This window comes from Podarcis filfolensis (assembly GCF_964270895.1).
Source record: "Podarcis filfolensis genome assembly, chromosome: 11".
Lineage (NCBI taxonomy): Eukaryota > Metazoa > Chordata > Lepidosauria > Squamata > Lacertidae > Podarcis > Podarcis filfolensis.
Genome location: NC_139613.1, coordinates 61,735,607 through 61,753,200, shown reverse-complemented (window position 1 = coordinate 61,753,200; position 17,594 = coordinate 61,735,607). Strand labels below are relative to the sequence as shown.

General features: G+C 43.3%; 1 protein-coding gene across 1 annotated transcript in view; it reads right to left on the bottom strand.

Annotated features, from left to right (window-relative positions):
- Positions 1 to 17,594, bottom strand: part of PTAR1 (protein prenyltransferase alpha subunit repeat containing 1) — a 48,938-nt gene that overhangs the window by 10,402 nt on the left and 20,942 nt on the right. Inside the window, exon 3 of the mRNA XM_083577144.1 lies at positions 10,412 to 10,478. Coding sequence (XP_083433270.1) covers positions 10,412 to 10,478 — 67 coding nt within the window. The remainder of the gene's footprint in view (positions 1 to 10,411; positions 10,479 to 17,594) is intronic.

Sequence of the window (17,594 nt, the reverse complement as noted above, 5' to 3'; positions counted from 1 at the left end):
TATCCTACCCAACAAGCTGCAGATTATTTTGCTCTCTATTTCAGCTTTCATTTTTATGTGAAGAATGAAGTGCAGCAAGGCAATCAAATCTATCCTGACCTTGAACTTCAAAGATGGAAAACTAATTAGGATCATTAGGGGCATTTGTTCCTTGGCTTCATATATTTGTATACAGTTTGGCTTCCTGCTAGCCAGGACCAAGCCAGATCATCCGCTGAGAAGCTGATGCATCTAACAGCTGGAAGTTACCTTTGGGAAGATGAAAGAAAGACAGAGCAGCCCTGGTGGAGAATCTGAAATGCCAAACTCCACCTGCAGGCACCTATGCTTATTATGCTTGTTACTGAAGAACACTTGATTGCCAGCCTCTTAGCAAAACCCAGCAAGATTATCAAGACTCAAATTTAACCTATTCATGGCCTGCATTGCTGTTTGTATAAATCCTTCCTAGGACCAATCTCCACTGAAGAATCCTTTCACAGAATGCCTTTCATGCAAATGTTATTCCACAGAAGAAACTCAGTTCATTACTCCTGTTGCAGCATCCAGTGATATTGAGCTATGAAACTGCAACGCTTGTACAAAGAAATCATATCAGTTCAACTCTGAGGTACTTTATTAACATGACAAGGGCTGCAGATGACTACACTAGGTAAAGAAAGCTTTTGGTTCCACTGCATAAACTATGGGTGCAGAATGACAGGTTAGGAGCATCATGGTTTATAGAACTGGAGGGGGCACGGAAGAAGGATAGGATAATAGATACTCCCCAAAGCCATTGATTGAGGCACAGTCCTACACACAGAATAAGAACAGATCTAGGGTTGTTTCCAATGGGGCTTCCATTTCCTCTCCTCCCCATGTGTGCTCCCAAAATCTGCTCCAGAGGGAACCCCAACCTCCTGGTGCTGATTTTGGAAGCATGTGTGGGGCTGGAGAGAAAAGGAGAGCAACAGGAAGCTCTCTTGTGCAAGCTGAGCTGCAGCATGGGATGCAGCCCATAATATCCCATCTGGCAAAGCATACAACCAAAAGTACTAAAATCAATTATAAAGCTTTAGGATGTGTTAATGGTCTCCAAGGTGGTCACGGGTTCCATTAGGGGTCTCAATGACTGATGGAGAGCATTGGCCTGCAACTGGTGGGTCAGGGCCCATGGCCAGGTCCAAAGTGAGACACAACAGCAGCACGGTCTCTATGTAAATGTTTGGCAAAAAGTTAAGAAATGGGGCCTCAAATGCATGTTAGTGTTAAAAGGTGGATCTTAGGTCTGAGGAAGTTTGAAGTCTACGGGCCTAGAGTAGCCAAACAAAAATCCAGGTGAGAGGAATTGCAGGACCAAGCTATTTTTGTATGCCTCATGTGAAAAATAATTGTATGCCTCATGTGAAAAAGTCAGATTGGGTCTCATCCACTCTCTCCTGCTTCAACTAAGCAGAGAAGCAATGTCACTGATATTACTTCTTCAAGTACACTTCTTATGAACCTGGTTTTTACAGGCATAACAAAATACCCTGCCTTACTCATGTTCACTGTTCAAAGTCCTTCACACACATGATCAAGTAAACCTTACAAGAGCATTGTACAGTGAGGTACTATTACAATCCTTGTATTGCAGATTGAGGGGTGGTGAGAGGTTTAGGGCTATTGCTTTGTCCAAGGACATTCAGCAAGATTTGTGATTGAGATTTGCATATGACATAATATCAATCACTGAAACCTGGTGGGATAAGTCCCACGATTGGAATGTAATAATGGAGGGATACAATCTATTTCAGAGAAACAGACCAGACAAGAAAGGAGGAGGAGTGGCGTTATATGTCAGGGATGTGTATACCTGTGAAGAGATCCAAGATTTAGAACCTCAAAGCCAAAGTGAGAGCATTTGGGTCAAAATTAAGGGAGAGAAGAATAACAGTGACCTCATTGTGGGAGTTTACTATAGATCCCCTAGCCAAACGGAGGACATAGATGATGCCTTCCTGGAACAGATGGCCAAGCATGCAAAAGGAAGGGTGATAGTAGTAATGGGGGAATTCAATTACCCAGATATTTGTTGGATGTCAAACTCAGCCAAGAGCATAAGGTCAAACAGATTCCTCACTGGCCTTGCAGACAACTTCATTGTCAGGAAAGTGGGAGAAGCAACAAGAGGAACAGCCATTTTAGATCTGCTCCTAACCAATGTTGATGACCTGGTTAGTGGGGTAGAAGTGGAAGGATCATTAGGCGCGAGTGATCATGCTCTTCTGAAGTTTACTATACAGCGGAAAGGAGCAGCCAAGCATACTAGGACTCAATTTCTCGACTTTAAGAAAGCCGACTTCATAAAACTTAGGGAAGTGCTGGGTGAGATCCCATGGACAGTAATACTAAAAGGAAAGGGAGTTCATGATGGCTGGGAGTTTGTTAAGAGGGAGATAGTAAAAGCACAACTTCAGGCAATACCAATGAGAAGGAAACATGGAAGGTGCCTAAAGAAGCCAGGGTGGCTATCTAAAGAACTTTTAACTGAGTTAAGATTAAAAAAGGATGTGTACAAAAAATGGAAAAGGGGGGAAACCACCAAAGAGGAATTCAAACCAATAGCCAGCACGTGTAGACACAAAGTCAGAAAAGCTAAAGCACAGAATGAACTCAGGCTTGCTAGAGAGGTTAAAAGCAACAAAAAAGGCTTTTATGGGTATGTTCGTAGCAAAAGGAAGAACAAAGAAACAGTGGGGTCACTCAGAGGAGAAGATGGTGAAATGCAAACAGGGGACACAGAAAGGGCTGAACTCCTCAATGCCTTCTTTGCCTCAGTCTTCTCCGATAAAGAAAACAATGCCCGACCTGAAGAATTTGGAGCAAATGATTCAGCAGAGGAAACACAGCCCAGAATAACTAAGGAGATAGTACAAGAATACTTGGCTAGTCTAGATGTATTCAAGTCTCCAGGGCCAGATGAACTGCATCCAAGAGTATTAAAAGAACTGGCAGATGTGATCTCAGAACCACTGGCAGTCATCTTTGAGAATTCCTGGAGAACAGGCGAAGTCCCGGCAGACTGGAGGAGGGCAAATGTTGTCCCTATTTTCAAAAAGGGGAAAAGAGAGGACCCAAATAATTACTGCTCAGTCTGACATCAATACCAGGGAAGATTCTGGAGCAGATCATTAAGCAAAGTCTGTGAGCACCTAGAAAGGAATGCTGTGATCACCAATAGTCAGCATGGATTTCTGAAAAATAAGTCATGTCAGACTAACCTGATCTCGTTTTTTGACAGAATTACAAGCCTGGTAGATGAAGGGAACTCAGTGGATGTAGCAGTGGATTTCAGCAAGGCATTTGACAAGGTGCCCCATGATATTCTTGTAAAGAAGCTGGTAAAATGCGGTCTTGACTATGCTACCACTCAGTGGATTTGTAACTGGCTGACTGACCGAACCCAAAGGGTGCTCATCAATGGTTCCTCTTCATCCTGGAGAAGAGTGACTAGTGGGGTGCCACAGGGTTCTGTCTTGGGCCCGGTCTTATTCAACATCTTTAGCAACGACTTGGATGATGGACTCAAGGGCATCCTGATCAAATTTGCAGATGACACCAAACTGGGAGGGGTGGCTAGCACCCCAGAGGACAGGATCACACTTCAAAACGACCTTGACAGATTAGAGAACTGGGCCAAAACAAACAAGATGAATTTTAACAGGGAGAAATGTAAAGTATTGCACTTGGGCAAAAAAAAATGAGAGGCACAAATACAAGATGGGTGACACCTGGCTTGAGAGCAGTACATGTGAAAAGGATCTAGGAGTCTTGGTTGACCACAAACTTGACATGAGCCAACAGTGTGACGCGGCAGCTAAAAAAGCCAATGCAATTCTGGGCTGCATCAATAGGAGTATAGCATCTAGATCAAGGGAAGTAATAGTGCCACTGTATTCTGCTCTGGTCAGACCTCACCTGGAGTACTGTGTCCAGTTCTGGGCACCACACTTCAAGAAGGACACTGACAAACTGGAACATGTCCAGAGGAGGGCAACCAAAATGGTCAAAGGCCTGGAAACGATGCCTTATGAGGAACGGCTAAGGGAGCTGGGCATGTTTAGCCTGGAGAAGAGGAGGTTAAGGGGTGATATGATAGCCATGTTCAAATATATAAAAGGATGTCACATAGAGGAGGGAGAAAGGTTGTTTTCTGCTGCTCCAGAGAAGCGGACACGGAGCAATGGATCCAAACTACAAGAAAGAAGATTCCACCTAAACATTAGGAAGAACTTCCTGACAGTAAGAGCTGTTCGACAGTGGAATTTGCTGCCAAGGAGTGTGGTGGAGTCTCCTTCTTTGGAGGTCTTTAAGCAGAGGCTTGACAACCATATGTCAGGAGTGCTCTGATGGTGTTTCCTGCTTGGCAGGGGGTTGGACTCGATGGCCCTTGTGGTCTCTTCCAACTCTAGGATTCTATGATTCTATGATATATGAATTGAATCAATCACAGCTCATTCGCTTCTCCACCACTCCAGTGGCCCCACAAGGAGAAAGGTGATAACTCTTTCTCCTTGCACAGCTTTACCTGTTAAAATGGCTGTGCAATAGGAGCTGGACAAAAATGGCATTAAAAAAAATAAGGTCAGGAACTAAAACACTAGTTTTAATGTAACTAAGTTTAGATTAAATAAGTTACACTACATTCTGCTGTTCATGAAATTTTAGAAAGGCAGTAAAGATTTTTCACAAGACTTCATAGCTAAGGGGGAAATACTTTGGACTAAGAAGCTCTTCTGGGGTCCCACCCCCCTGCTTCCACAGAGATGTTATGATTTGTCTTCCTAGCTTTATCTCTAGCAACTACAAATCTTTTTAAGAAACAGAAACCTACATGCTTTGGATAAAACATAGCAACCACCTTGGAATCTTTCCCCTGTATTTCTGTTTTATTTTGCTTTTGAAAATGTTTTTGTGGGTCTTTGGGCTGAAATAAAGAATGTAATTACCAACAAATCTTTTTAATAATAATAATAATAATACCTGCTTGAGAACTTTGGATTAAGGGTCTAATAAATTCCAAAGATTGTTTTTTTTTTCTTTTCCAATATTTATTTTTTACCACCTCGGTTGCGCAACAATAGCCTCAGCAGGGACTAGATCCGGCCCGGGGGCTTTGCCCGTTTTCAGATCTAATATCAAGTCCATTATCAGGTCTGGGTCAGTGGAGGGCCACAAAGGTAGATGGTCGGCTCGGAGTTCCGTGGATGAGTTGGATTCCTCTGCCAAGGAGAAATATTTACTCAAGAATTGTTCCCATGTGGGCGCAGGGATAATCATCAGTGGGTACTTCCTTCCTCTTTTGTTTATCAGAGCCCAAAATTCCTGTGGTCTGCGGGATCTTGAGGCCGCAATCAAGGCTCGCCAACGTTTTTGATACCACTCGCGTTTGGCCAGCTTTAAAGTCTGTTTGTATGCTCTTTTGGCTTGTAAATAGGAAGATGGTAGAGCCTGAGCATTAGAGTTTTTGTATTCATTATAGATGGAACGAAGAAGGGATCTTGCTTGTTTGCAAGAGGTGTTAAACCAAGGGGCCCCAGCACTGCAATGCGCCACTTTCGCCTTTTGAGGAGGTGATGTAAAAAAAGTGGTAAGGTTTGTTATAAGAAGGTTAAAAAGTTTCAAAACCGAATTGGAATCTTGTAAATCAGTAGTTATTTGAGGTATATCTATTGATGACTCCCCGCCCCCAAAGTTTGAAAGACTGATGACTCCCCGCCCCCAAAGTTGCTGGTCTTTCAATTGAGCTGATTGAGAGGTCCTGTACTCCCTCTCCTATACACCCCTGTAATGGCTGCCTCTAGGAACTACGTAGCCTTCATCTTGGTTGAACTTGAAATATATTATTTGCTTCATTGTGTTAGAAGTCAAGGGCTTGGTTGGCAGAGGATGAGTTGAGGCTGATGTAAATTAGGCAAATCTGATTAAGGAAGAACAAGTGAATGACCTTCATTGAATGAAGAAAAGAATACTGGAATTGATCTATACAAGACCATACTCACATCCCTGCACATGGTCCTTCTCAGATTTCAAGTTGGAAGGCATCTGCACTCTCCAGGGATTGGTCAGAGCCAGAACAAAGAATTTTGGTAAGGAATGCAAATATTCATACTTGACCTTGTGTGTGTGTTCATCTATTGATGAATTAAACTGGGTTGAACAAAACAAATAACCTGTGTGCTTAGTGTTTTGGGACCATGTATAGTTCCACTGCTCACCAAAAAGTAAGGTTCAAATTTACCCACCAACAGTGCTCCCTGGAAGTCTTGCTCAAGGTGCTCTATCTCGGTTTTAAACAATGCAAAATGCTGTTGCAAGAATAATAATGCTGCATTCAGAAAAGTACTACAGAAACTATCATCCTGAGGGAAAACCTAGGATAGTTCAGTCAGTCGAGAATGAGACCATCTCACCGACTTCCGGGTTGGTGCCACTGTTTAATGGCGGATTCCCTCCGAGCTCCGGAGGGAATCGGCTCCGTAGTGTCTGGGTCTGGCCGCTGCGGCGAAGCGGGGACCCTTAAAATCACAGGCGCGGATGCCTGTGAACACAGAGACTCGGCGGGCACCATTTGCGCCCCCCCAATCCGCGACGGAGCCTTTTTAAAGGCTTCGGAACGGAGGCAGGGTAAGGCGTGGTGCTGAGAGTACTCCCTCGTCTACGGAGTGAAGCCGCAAGCCATTGACAGAGAGCGCCAACTTCTTCTAAGAGTGATTGGATCCTAAAACATCAACCCGTGAGTAATACGGAGATTGGAACTTTAAAAAATTTCTTATCTTGGATTTGGAACGAGCGGGAAGGGGCTAAAAAGGAAGTCCACCCCCCCCTCTTTGTAAACAACTTAAAGCAAAGGACTGGGCAGCTAAGGTCGAGAGAATCTGTTTCTTGCTTTTTTTTTAACTAAAGATCCTGACCTCACGGTTTGGACATTATAAGAGGATATTCTGGAGGATAAAAAGAATTTTGGGAGCTGAAACTACACCCCCCCCCCTAGACCCGGGAACGTCCGATGAGAAAGCCTGTTGCATGGAAGATTTTGACAGCTGTCAAGTGAGCTGCTAGTCAGCTAGTTGTCAGCTGGAAAAAGAGAACATTGTTTCTGCTGTTTTTGCTGGTTTATTCGGGATAACTTGTTGAAAATAAGGTTGATACAAAATAACTGGACTTTTGGTTTTTGAGCTGAAAGGAAGATCAAGGAATTAAATCCCCCTAGAGGGGTAACAAGGATACTACATTACAAAAATGGCTGGAGTGTCTAAATTCCAAGCAGAATTGGACAGAGCACTGGTTCTCTTGGGAAACTTACAAGATGAGTACGATGCTTTGTCTACAGAGGTAGCGCTATTACACTGGACAGTAAACAACAGCTTGGAGTCTGATAAGGATTTGAAACAGGAAGCCTATTCAACTGAACAAATAAATGAAACCGAAAGCGTAGACACGATGGAGCAATATGTTCTTTTTGAAGAAAATGAAGGAGGAGATGGAGGTTTGCAGGAGTCAAAGGAGAGCTACAATATGAGGCCTGACATGATGATAAAAAAGGACAATAAAAACTGGATGCGGAAAGCCTGGTTTGATTGGGAATTTGGAAAATGGAGAGATCCTCTTTTGAGGAGATCTGAAGACCTGAGGATTATAAATTTGTTGAAGGTGGAAGCTGGAGCTGTGGGGACATTTGGATTAGAAAGAAATTTGAAACAAGAGTTGGAATACCCCATAGGCTCTGCTTTTGCTTTTAAGTATGGAGGACTGGCTAGAAGCAACACCGATTCTGTTGGGCCGGAGCCCCTCCGAGACCTGGGGCTTAACATCAAGGTCTATCAAAGAGACCGGCAGAAAGGAACTGAGAGAGACATAAGGGCCTCGGACCTGAGATCTCCAGGCTAAATAAATAATATAAAGACTGATGGATATTGGTTGGGGACTGGAACCGGGAGAAGGGTGGGTGGAGGTTGGGAATCCAAAGGGTACATAAGGATAATTTGCATTGCTTTGTTTGTTTTATATTTTGTTAGTGGTAAGGAAATTGGGTAAACCGTGGAAGGGAAATTTTGGTCGACCTTAGGAAAAAGGTTCAAGAATAAATTAATGAGGTATAAGTATTGATGTGTAATTTTAATAAGGTGAAATTGGTTTTTTTTTTCTTTTTTTTTAAAACTAAGTGAGAATAAGGCTGTTAAAAATAAATGGAGGAAATGGAAAAAAGAAGTAAAGTAAAATAACAGTATGTTAGAATAAATGTTTAAGTTAAGGTGAAGAAATAAGTTAAGGACTTGCTGAATTGACAATTTAAATTGGAATACAAGAAGGGGAGGTGTGAGGAGGTCTGAGAAACAAGGTTGAGGAAAATAAGTATCAGAAACTGTATGTGTTTTTTCTATTTTTTTTGTTTAGTTTCGAATATTTTGTTTATTTTTTTTTTGTTTTTGTTTGTTGTGTGTTTTTTGAAAATACCAATAAATATTTAATTAAAAAAAAAAAAAAAAAGAGAATGAGACCATCTCAGGGTTTGAGCCCCACATTGGGCAAAAGATCCCTGCACGGCAGGGGGTTGCACCCTAGGGGCCCCTTCCAACTCTGCAATTCTACGATTCCATGATTCTCATTTGGGAGTATTTATAATACTACTGCTTTAAATTTATAGTCCAGGTAAATGAAGTTCAGCTTGGTATGGAAGAGGCCACGCTGCCTCTAAAGTTGCAGTTTGGATGCTCACTGGTCACAAATAGCTGCTGAGGATGGGAGTACCTTTTTGAAGCTGAGGCTGGAGCACCAACTAAAATGCTACCTGGACAGGAATAGCCTTGTCCCTTGCCCTGGCAAGCTCCCATGTGAATTACTGTAATGCACCATATGTTGAGCTGCCTTTGAAAATGATCCGGAAACTTCAGCTGATACAGAATATGGCTGCAAGGCTGCTAACTAGGAGTGGGTGTTACAAACATATTACACCAGTACAGGGGTTGCCTTCAGGAGCCCCAGGTTCTTCAGCTTTTGGTTTTTAAAAATATTAATATAATATATTATTATAATAATATTAATAACAATTAATAATATATTAATATTAACAATATATTAAAATAATAATAATAATAATTTATTTGTACCCCAGCCACTCTGGGCTCCTTCCAACAAAGATTAAAAATACATTAAAATGTCACACATTAAAAACTTCCCTAAATAATAATGGCAGGATTCAACTAATCCACAGATGTCCTGAAATTGGCTCACAGGGGTCATGAGAACACCCAGACCAGCATGTAGGGGGAGGAGAGTGGGGATCATTCTGCCTGGCAAGCAGAAGGCTTGCCCTGATGGAACGACTGCTTTAGCTCAATGCTGAATATCTCTCGTGCTCCTAAGAAAACAGTCATGGAGCCAAATGTACTGGTGCCCTCTAGGGAGCGTCATATTGCCCAGCACCGAAGAGCAGTTCCTAGAGTTGGAAGGACTCATCCTTCCCTTCTACTCCAGTTGGAGTGGAACAGTCAACTTCTGCCCTACTCTGGGAGACAGGTAAGCAGCAAGGATGGTTTGCCTATGTCCTTGTGGTTTGCCTTCCTGCTTTTTCTATCACTGAAAGGCATTTTTATTTGGGAAGGGGGAGAGGTGTTGCAGGGGCTATGTTCCACCTTTTATTGACTTAGAATGGGAGGCAGCAGAGACAAGCAGTGGGGCACCCACCTCCCCATTTTTCTAGCTCTGCAGGGCATTTTGAGAGAAGGAGAGAACAGGAAACTGGAAGGCCTTCCCCACTTGCTTCATGAGCTGTTTTACACAGGCTTCATGCATTTTTATTTAGAGTGGGAGAGGAAGCAGTAAAAGGGAAGCCTTCCCCACTTGCCTTGAGGTATTTCTTGTGGCTTTCTCTTGTCTCAAAAGGTGAATGTATTTCTGTTTTATTTATAATAATAATATCCTCCAGGCAGCTCACGGTGGAATACATGGTCCTCCCCCTTCCAATGAGTTGTGCACTTCTCAACTGAATAAGCCACAATGTGATTGTCTGAACCTGCACTTCATTATCAAAAAGCAAGTGCAACTAAGGATACATTAAAACGAAGCCTGCAGCGTGGACTAAAATGGAACAAACAACTGGTCCTGTGCTTTTCTCATTCATTTGCTGTGTAGCTGGGAATTGCTTAAAAATCCCCAACATTTCCAAAATGAGTCAGAAACCAAGAGATGAATGCAACCAACAGCCATAGCTTGTTGTTCAAAATACAAGCTCTTCCTTGGGTGTCAGGAAAGAAAAGAAAAAGGAGAAGCAGGATTAAAAGCTTTCTTGAAGCACACGAGCTGGTATGCTTAAAACCATGCGCATGCCTCACACAGACTTAAGGCAGCTACCAGAAGTATTTCCATCCTCAGCTGCTTAACCTACCTGACATTCCATGCAGTAGTGAAATCTGGGTTCAATAGCAGCAACGTACAGGTGATATCTATCAGCTCTAGAAAGGAAAGAAGAAACCCATCAAAACCTGCAGAAGTTAGTATTAATTATGTCTTCATGCCCACTTCAGTTCCTCATGTGACATTTATTTATTTATTATTACTACAACCACTATTATGGTGCTGGAGGAGACTCTTGAGAGTCCCATGGACTGCAAGAAGATCAAACCTCTCCATTCTGAAGGAAATCAGCCCTGAGTGCTCACTGGAAGGACAGATCCTGAAGCTGAGGCTCCAATACTTTGGCCACCTCATGAGACGAGAAGACTCCCTGGAAAAGACCCTGATGTGGGGAAAGATGGAGGGCACAAGGAGAAGGGGACGGCAGAGGACGAGATGGTGGGACAGTGTTCTCGAAGCTACAAACATGAGTTTGACCAAACTGCGGGAGGCAGTGGAAGACGGGAGTGCCTGGTGTGTTCTGGTCCATGGGGTCACGAAGAGGCGGACACCACTAAACGACTAAACAACAACATTACTACAACTACTATTTTAAACAACAATGTACATACCACTTAACTACTATCGTCTCTAAGCAGTGCTGCTATCATGTTTTTCTAAATCAGCCTTCCCCAACCTAAGCGGCCTCCAGACATTTTGGGCTAGAACTCCCATAATCTCTGACCATTAACCAGACTGATTTGGGCTGGTGGAAGTTGCAGCCCCAAACAACTGGAGGGCACCAGGGTGATCAAGACTGTCCTGATTTAACATGCTAGCAATATAACACACAACACACGCAGACCTCATCCCCTCATCCAAACCCAGAGAGTATCTCTGCAACAAAGAAAAAGGGGATTGGATAAATAACTGGGGCACTTTAATTTTGAATTAACCCTGGTGAGAAGTCCATGTGGACACCATGCACCTTGGCATCCTTCTCTCCATTTCAGTGCCAAAATTTTGCAACTTCAGAACACATGCTACAGCTAGCAAACAAGATGTCATACTCCCTACTTCTTTCCAAAATAACTTTTGATACCTGACTTTGCTATGAAACTACAAAGCTTCTGTGCTAAATTGTTCAGTTTACCCTAATCTTAAAACAGCATTCTGAGCTCCTGAGCAAAGGGAAGACAGGATACAAACATAACACATAGATAAAACTACCGTATTTTTCGGGAGGCATACAATTTGGACAGGAAAATTGGCTTCCAGGTGGAAAAATCTAAATTAGAAACAGAAGTGCTAGAACCTAAAACTAAAATTATGTCAAAAATGTATAACTTGCTGCTGAAATGGAATACACAGGATGAAACGGTTAAGTCAGCTATGATTAAATGGGCACAAGATCTTGGACATAACATCATGTTTGCTGACTGGGAACAGTTATGGACCACAGATATGAAATTCACGGCATGTAATGCCTTAAGAGAGAATATTATGAAAATGATATACAGGTGGTACATAACCCCAGTCAAGCTCGCAAAAATATATCACTTGCCCGATAATAAATGCTGGAAATGTAAGGAAGTGGAAGGTACATTTTTTCACCTATGGTGGACCTGCCCAAAGATCAAGGCCTTCTGGGAAATGATTTATAATGAAATAAAAAAGATATTTAAGTATACTTTCCTGAAAAAACCAGAGGCTTTTCTCTTGGGTATAGTCGGCCATTTGGTGCCAAAGAAGGACAGAATCTTTTTTATGTATGCTACAACGGCAGCAAGAATACTTATAGCAAAGCACTGGAAGACTCAAGATTTACCCACTCTGGAAGAATGGCAGATGAAGTTGATTGACTGTATGGGACTGGCAGAAATGACCGGCAGAATCCGCGACCAGGGAGAAAAGCCAGCAGAAGAAGATTGGAAGAAATTTAAGGAATATCTACAGAAATATTATAAAATTAATGAACTTTGAAAAGATGTTGGTTTGAACTTTGGTGGTCACCAGCTGTTATGATAAAGATAATGGGGATTATAATGGTTTTTGTTACTAAATTTAAAAAAAAAAAAAGTTGAGTGGAAAATAAGGTGATATTTTAAAAGGAATGTTAAGAGATTAGGATTTGCTGAATTAACAAATTGAATTAGAGAACAAGAAGGGGAGGTATGAGGAAGTCAAAGAAACATGGGACTGAAAAACTGTTATTGAAACTGAATTGTTTTTAATATTTTTCTTTTTCTTTTTCTTTTTCTTTTTCTCTTTATATAAAATTGGAAAATTTAATAAATATTCATTTAAAAAAAAAAACTACCGTATTTTTCGCTCTATAGGACACACTTTTCCCCCTCCAAAAATTAAGGGGAAATGTTTGTGCGTCCTATGGAGCGAATGCAGGCTCCTTGGCTTCAGCGATAGCAACGCTAAGCCTCCAAAGGGCAGAGGGAGCGCTCCCTCCACGCTCCGGAGGCTACATGTTGCTTTCGCTGATGCCTGGAGAGCGAGAGGGGTCGGTGCGCACCGACCCCTCTCGCTCTCCAGGCATCAGCGAAAGCAACACGTAGCCTCCGGAGCGCAGCGGGAGAGCAAGACTCTCCTGGCTTCAGTGAAAGCAACACGAAGCCTCCAAAGGGCAAAGGGAGCGCTCCCTCCACACTCCGGAGGCTACGCGTTGCTTTTGCTGTAGCCTGGAAAGCGAGAGGGGTCGGTGCGCATCGATCCCTCTCGCTCTCCAGGCTTCAGGGATAGCCACCTGAAGCCTTTAGAGCGAAGCGGGACCTCGCACTGCACTCCAAAGGCTTCGGGGTTAGCTGTGCAAAGCCTCCGCAGGGCAGCGGGGTGCCTTCATCCTGCTGCCCTCCAGAGGCTTTGTGGGCTGCCCCAGAAGCCAGAACAGCAAGAGGCTATCCCAGAAGCCAGATCCCTCTTGCTGTTCTGGCTTCTGGGATTCAGAATCACCCCCCTTGTTTCCCCCCCCCCCACCTAGATGTGTCCTATCGTCTGGTGCGTCCTATAGAGTGAAAAATACGGTACTCCCTGTTTAGCTTCACTAGCTACATATGAGCCCACCAACACTCTCACATCTTCCCCAATGCCTCAACTGCAAATTCTCAATTTTTGGGGGGAGGGGGCATGTGCTTATTTAGAAAATTCAAGCAAACTGATTCATTTAAGCAATTGCACTGAAAAACAAATAGCATTCCCAGACTGAACAATTTTGGTTTGAGGGCTAGTTGATTGCTAAAAATGTGCCAGCAGATGGTAGCAATTACAGAAGAGTGAACTGCAGTTGATAATTACTATTTTTTGTTACTCTACTGCACAACACAAAACCTGTGGGCTGATTTTGGCCTCCATCATGACTGTTTGTTGTCCCCATGGAAATTTCAAACACTCCTTGTTTGGCAATCTTTTCCACCTGTTTGTAGGAACACCTAAAGTCCTCATCTAACATTATGCTGGCACAACTTTTTCCTGCACTCTTATTCCTAACACTCGGAAGGGTGATACTCGCATGTTTCTTCCTTCCTAACTTGGTACTTTCCAGGTGTTTTGAACTACAACTCCAATCAGTCCAGGTCAATTTGACCAATGGTCAGAGCTTACAGAAGTTGTAGTCCAAGCAGCATCTAAGCACCAGCATGGGGATGGCAGCACTTTCCCCACAAAGCCTGGAGCTTCCCACATTACCAAAGGGATGTCACAAAAAGCAATACTGCAGTTTTCCCCATGATGTTGATTTAAAATGAAAAGAGAGCCTATAGCCTCTCAAAAGCCAATCCCAAACGGGAGTGGGAAAATGCCCACACAGCACTAAGTTTAGATTTCGCCTCCTGTCCTTGGAAGTGGAGGTGCCTGGGGAGATTGGGTGCTAGTTTCCCAGTTCAGGGCAATCAGCTCTGCTGCAAGTCCAGCCTTTCCACGTTGTGTGAATCCTGAAAGAAGAGAAGAACTGGAGGAAGAAAGCCTTTAGTGCTGCTGCTACTGCTGTTATGAACCTCCAGCACCATCTGCAGAATACCTTTAAAGCACTATCATGGCTTCCCCAAAGAGTCCTGGGAACTGTGGTTTGTTGAAGGTGCCAGGAGTAATGAGGAGACGCCTCTTTCCCTCACAGAGCTACAATTCCCACAGTGGTTTACGAGTCAATCCTTTTTCACCGGGAACTCTGGGAACTGTAGCTCTATGGGGGGAACGGAGCCTCCTGACAACTCTCAGCACCCTGAACAAACGGCAGTTCCCAGGACTCTCTGAAGTAGCGTGATGCTGCTTTAAATGCGAAGATGAAGTCTTGGTGAGGATGAAGCACGGTGGTACGGAAATGGAGCAAAACTAGAAGATTGAAAAGAGGAGGGGAGAGCAGAGCAAGGGATGGAAGAAAAGAGGGAGAAGAAATGAGGCTACAGAAAGAGCTTTGGGAAAGGAAACAAGAGGACAGAGTACACCAGGGTGCCAACTTGAATAAAATATGGGGAGGGAGCAGGTAAGCCATGGCACACGCACACCATTTGAGTGGCAATGCCCATCAACTTTGGGGGAGCCTCCTCAAATATTTGGGGGGGAAGGGATCTTGGCCCCTAGGAGTTGGCTCCTGTGGAGTACACTATGGGAAGCAGAGGAAAGACAGGGAATGTGCTTTGTAGGGAAAACTGAAAAAGTGGGTTAACTGTGCAGAATAATAAAGTAAGACTATGTTACCATGGCAGTTGTTAACAGTCCAACAAGTTTACCATACCCATTGAGTCAATCACCCATCTCCTACTACCCTTCTGAGAACACCCCCACCCCACCCTCCCAATATATATAAGGGTCTAGTGACTTCTGTTTCAGTGTATCTGAAGAAGTGTGCATGCAGACGAAAGCTTATACCCAGAACAAACTAAGTTGGTCTTTAAGGTGCTACTGGACAATTTTTAAATTTTATTTATTTGTTTCGAATGCGTCAGACCAACACGGCTACCTACCTGAATCTATCTTATCATCGGCAGAGAGTAAAAATACTTTAACACAGAATGGGCAAGAAAGAAAAAATATTTTATTTTATAGTAAAGGAACTCTAGCTAACATAGTGATGCTGCCCTTTTGAGTTAATAACAGGGGGAAAGAGTGATTTCAGTTATAACTGCAGCTCTGTTACAACCCACATTGGCATAAGAAATAAGGTAAATTCAGACCAAGGCAAAACAAAGAGATGTGGGGGCAGCCATATGGATCAGAAACTGAGATGACAGTAGATGATTTTGTTGAATAATCCAGAACTTGTGAGAGAGAAAGCAAATCATTCAGTTTATCCATTGACTGAGCTCCAGTGTATGAAATATCCTAAATAATAAATTTCCCAGAAATACACTTAAGAATTGTACAGTCACCTCCTCTCATCTTCAAAGTGCAAATTGATAAATAAATGTAATGATAAAAAATTGTCCAGTAGCACCTTAGTAAAGGTAAAGGGACCCCTGACCATTAGGTTCAGTTGTGACCGACTCTGGGGTTGCGGCACTCATCTCGCTTTATTGGCCGAGGGAGCCGGCGTACAGCTTCCGGGTCATGTGGCCAGCATGACTAAGCCGCTTCTGGCGAACCAGAGCAGCGCACAGAAACGCCGTTTACCTTCCCGCCGGAGCGGTACCTATTTATCTACTTGCACTTTGACGTGCTTTTGAACTGCTAGGTTGGCAGGAGCAGGGACCGAGCAACGGGAGCTCACCCCGTCGCGGGGATTTGAACCGCCGACCTTCTGATCGGCAAGTCCTAGGCTCTGTGGTTTAACCCACAGCGCCACCCGTGTGCCGTAAGTAGCACCTTATAGACCAACTAAGTTTGTTCTGGTATAAGCTTTCGTGTGCATGCACACTTCTTCAGATACTGATGGACTTCCATTTCATGCAGCTCAATGTAACAGGTATCTGAAGAAGTGTGCATGCACACGAAAGCTTATACCAGAACAAACGTAGTTGGTCTATAAGGTGCCACTGGACAATTTTTTATTTTTATTTTGACTGCGTCAGACCAACACAACTACCTACCTAAATGTAATGTTGTTGTAATTGCTGGGTGACGATGTGAGAGTTGTTAAAGAACTCAGATAGGTTTACAGATTCAGGGGTTATGGGAAATGGTAGTTTAAGCAGAACAAAAATGCAAGAGCTGATGTACTTTTCTTCACTGGGTGGCTAAGCAAGATTTTGAGGGTTTTGCCAGCTTCAATATAACTACCCTAAATACGTAACAGTCAAGCCTAAGGGCTCAGGCTCAGGCACTACCCATCCTAAACAACTGTGAACAATCTTTTTTTTCCTACCAACCCAGTGGGAAAGGAATAATTTCCTAACTATATAACATTTTCACACAATTGGCCACCGCCTCCCTTATGAGGAGCACCTGTAATCCAGTTTCATCTACTTTTGCAAATGGTCTGAAATATGCATCATATTATCACCAGTCCCTCTGGATTAAAAGGGAAATAAATTTTAGTACACTTACATACATAATACCTGTCAGAGAATACTCTGAAGACGAGGATTGGGAAAGCCAGGGAGATCAGCATCTAACAGAAGAGAAGGGGGACTATTCGCCCCCTTTGCTTTCAGCATTTCCAGAAGCAGGGAAACAGGCAGACCCAGAGCTACCCAGCTTTGAGGTAGTTGCTAAGCAACCAGAAGGGAGGGAGCAGCTGGCTGATACATCACTAGAGAGTGGGGGGCACCCCCTCCCCCCCAAACTCAGAGGTATGTCAGAGAACAACAGAGATGCAGGGGAGGAGAGACATCCGTTGTCGCACTTCTTGCAGCGGAAGTGAGGGGGAGGAGTCAGAGAGAGCAACGTCTATCCTTGCAGAGAGATGCTAATATGTGTTCGCAACATGATACTGTAATAAAAAGGCTATAAATCTACCAGATGCTCGTTAATTCTTATCGGTGAGCTACCAGAAGGGAGAGGGGAACTCCCGTAGTGTACAATACCCGAGACTGGTGTTACACAAACCTAAGTCATTACTGACTGGAGATATAAAATTGGGAATACAAAGGATAAATCAAAAACGGTACATTTAGATTGCCTCAAACTTGTTTTCAATTCAAATGTTGAGCTATAAGAAACTATTGTACTAAGAAAGATTAATGAGCGGATTAATCCCAAACGTATTTTTCTGACCCTCTCAGTGAGTCTCCCTCTCCTAGGTGGGAAGAAATTCAGCACCTATCTATTATCTGTTGTGGATTAGAATGTCC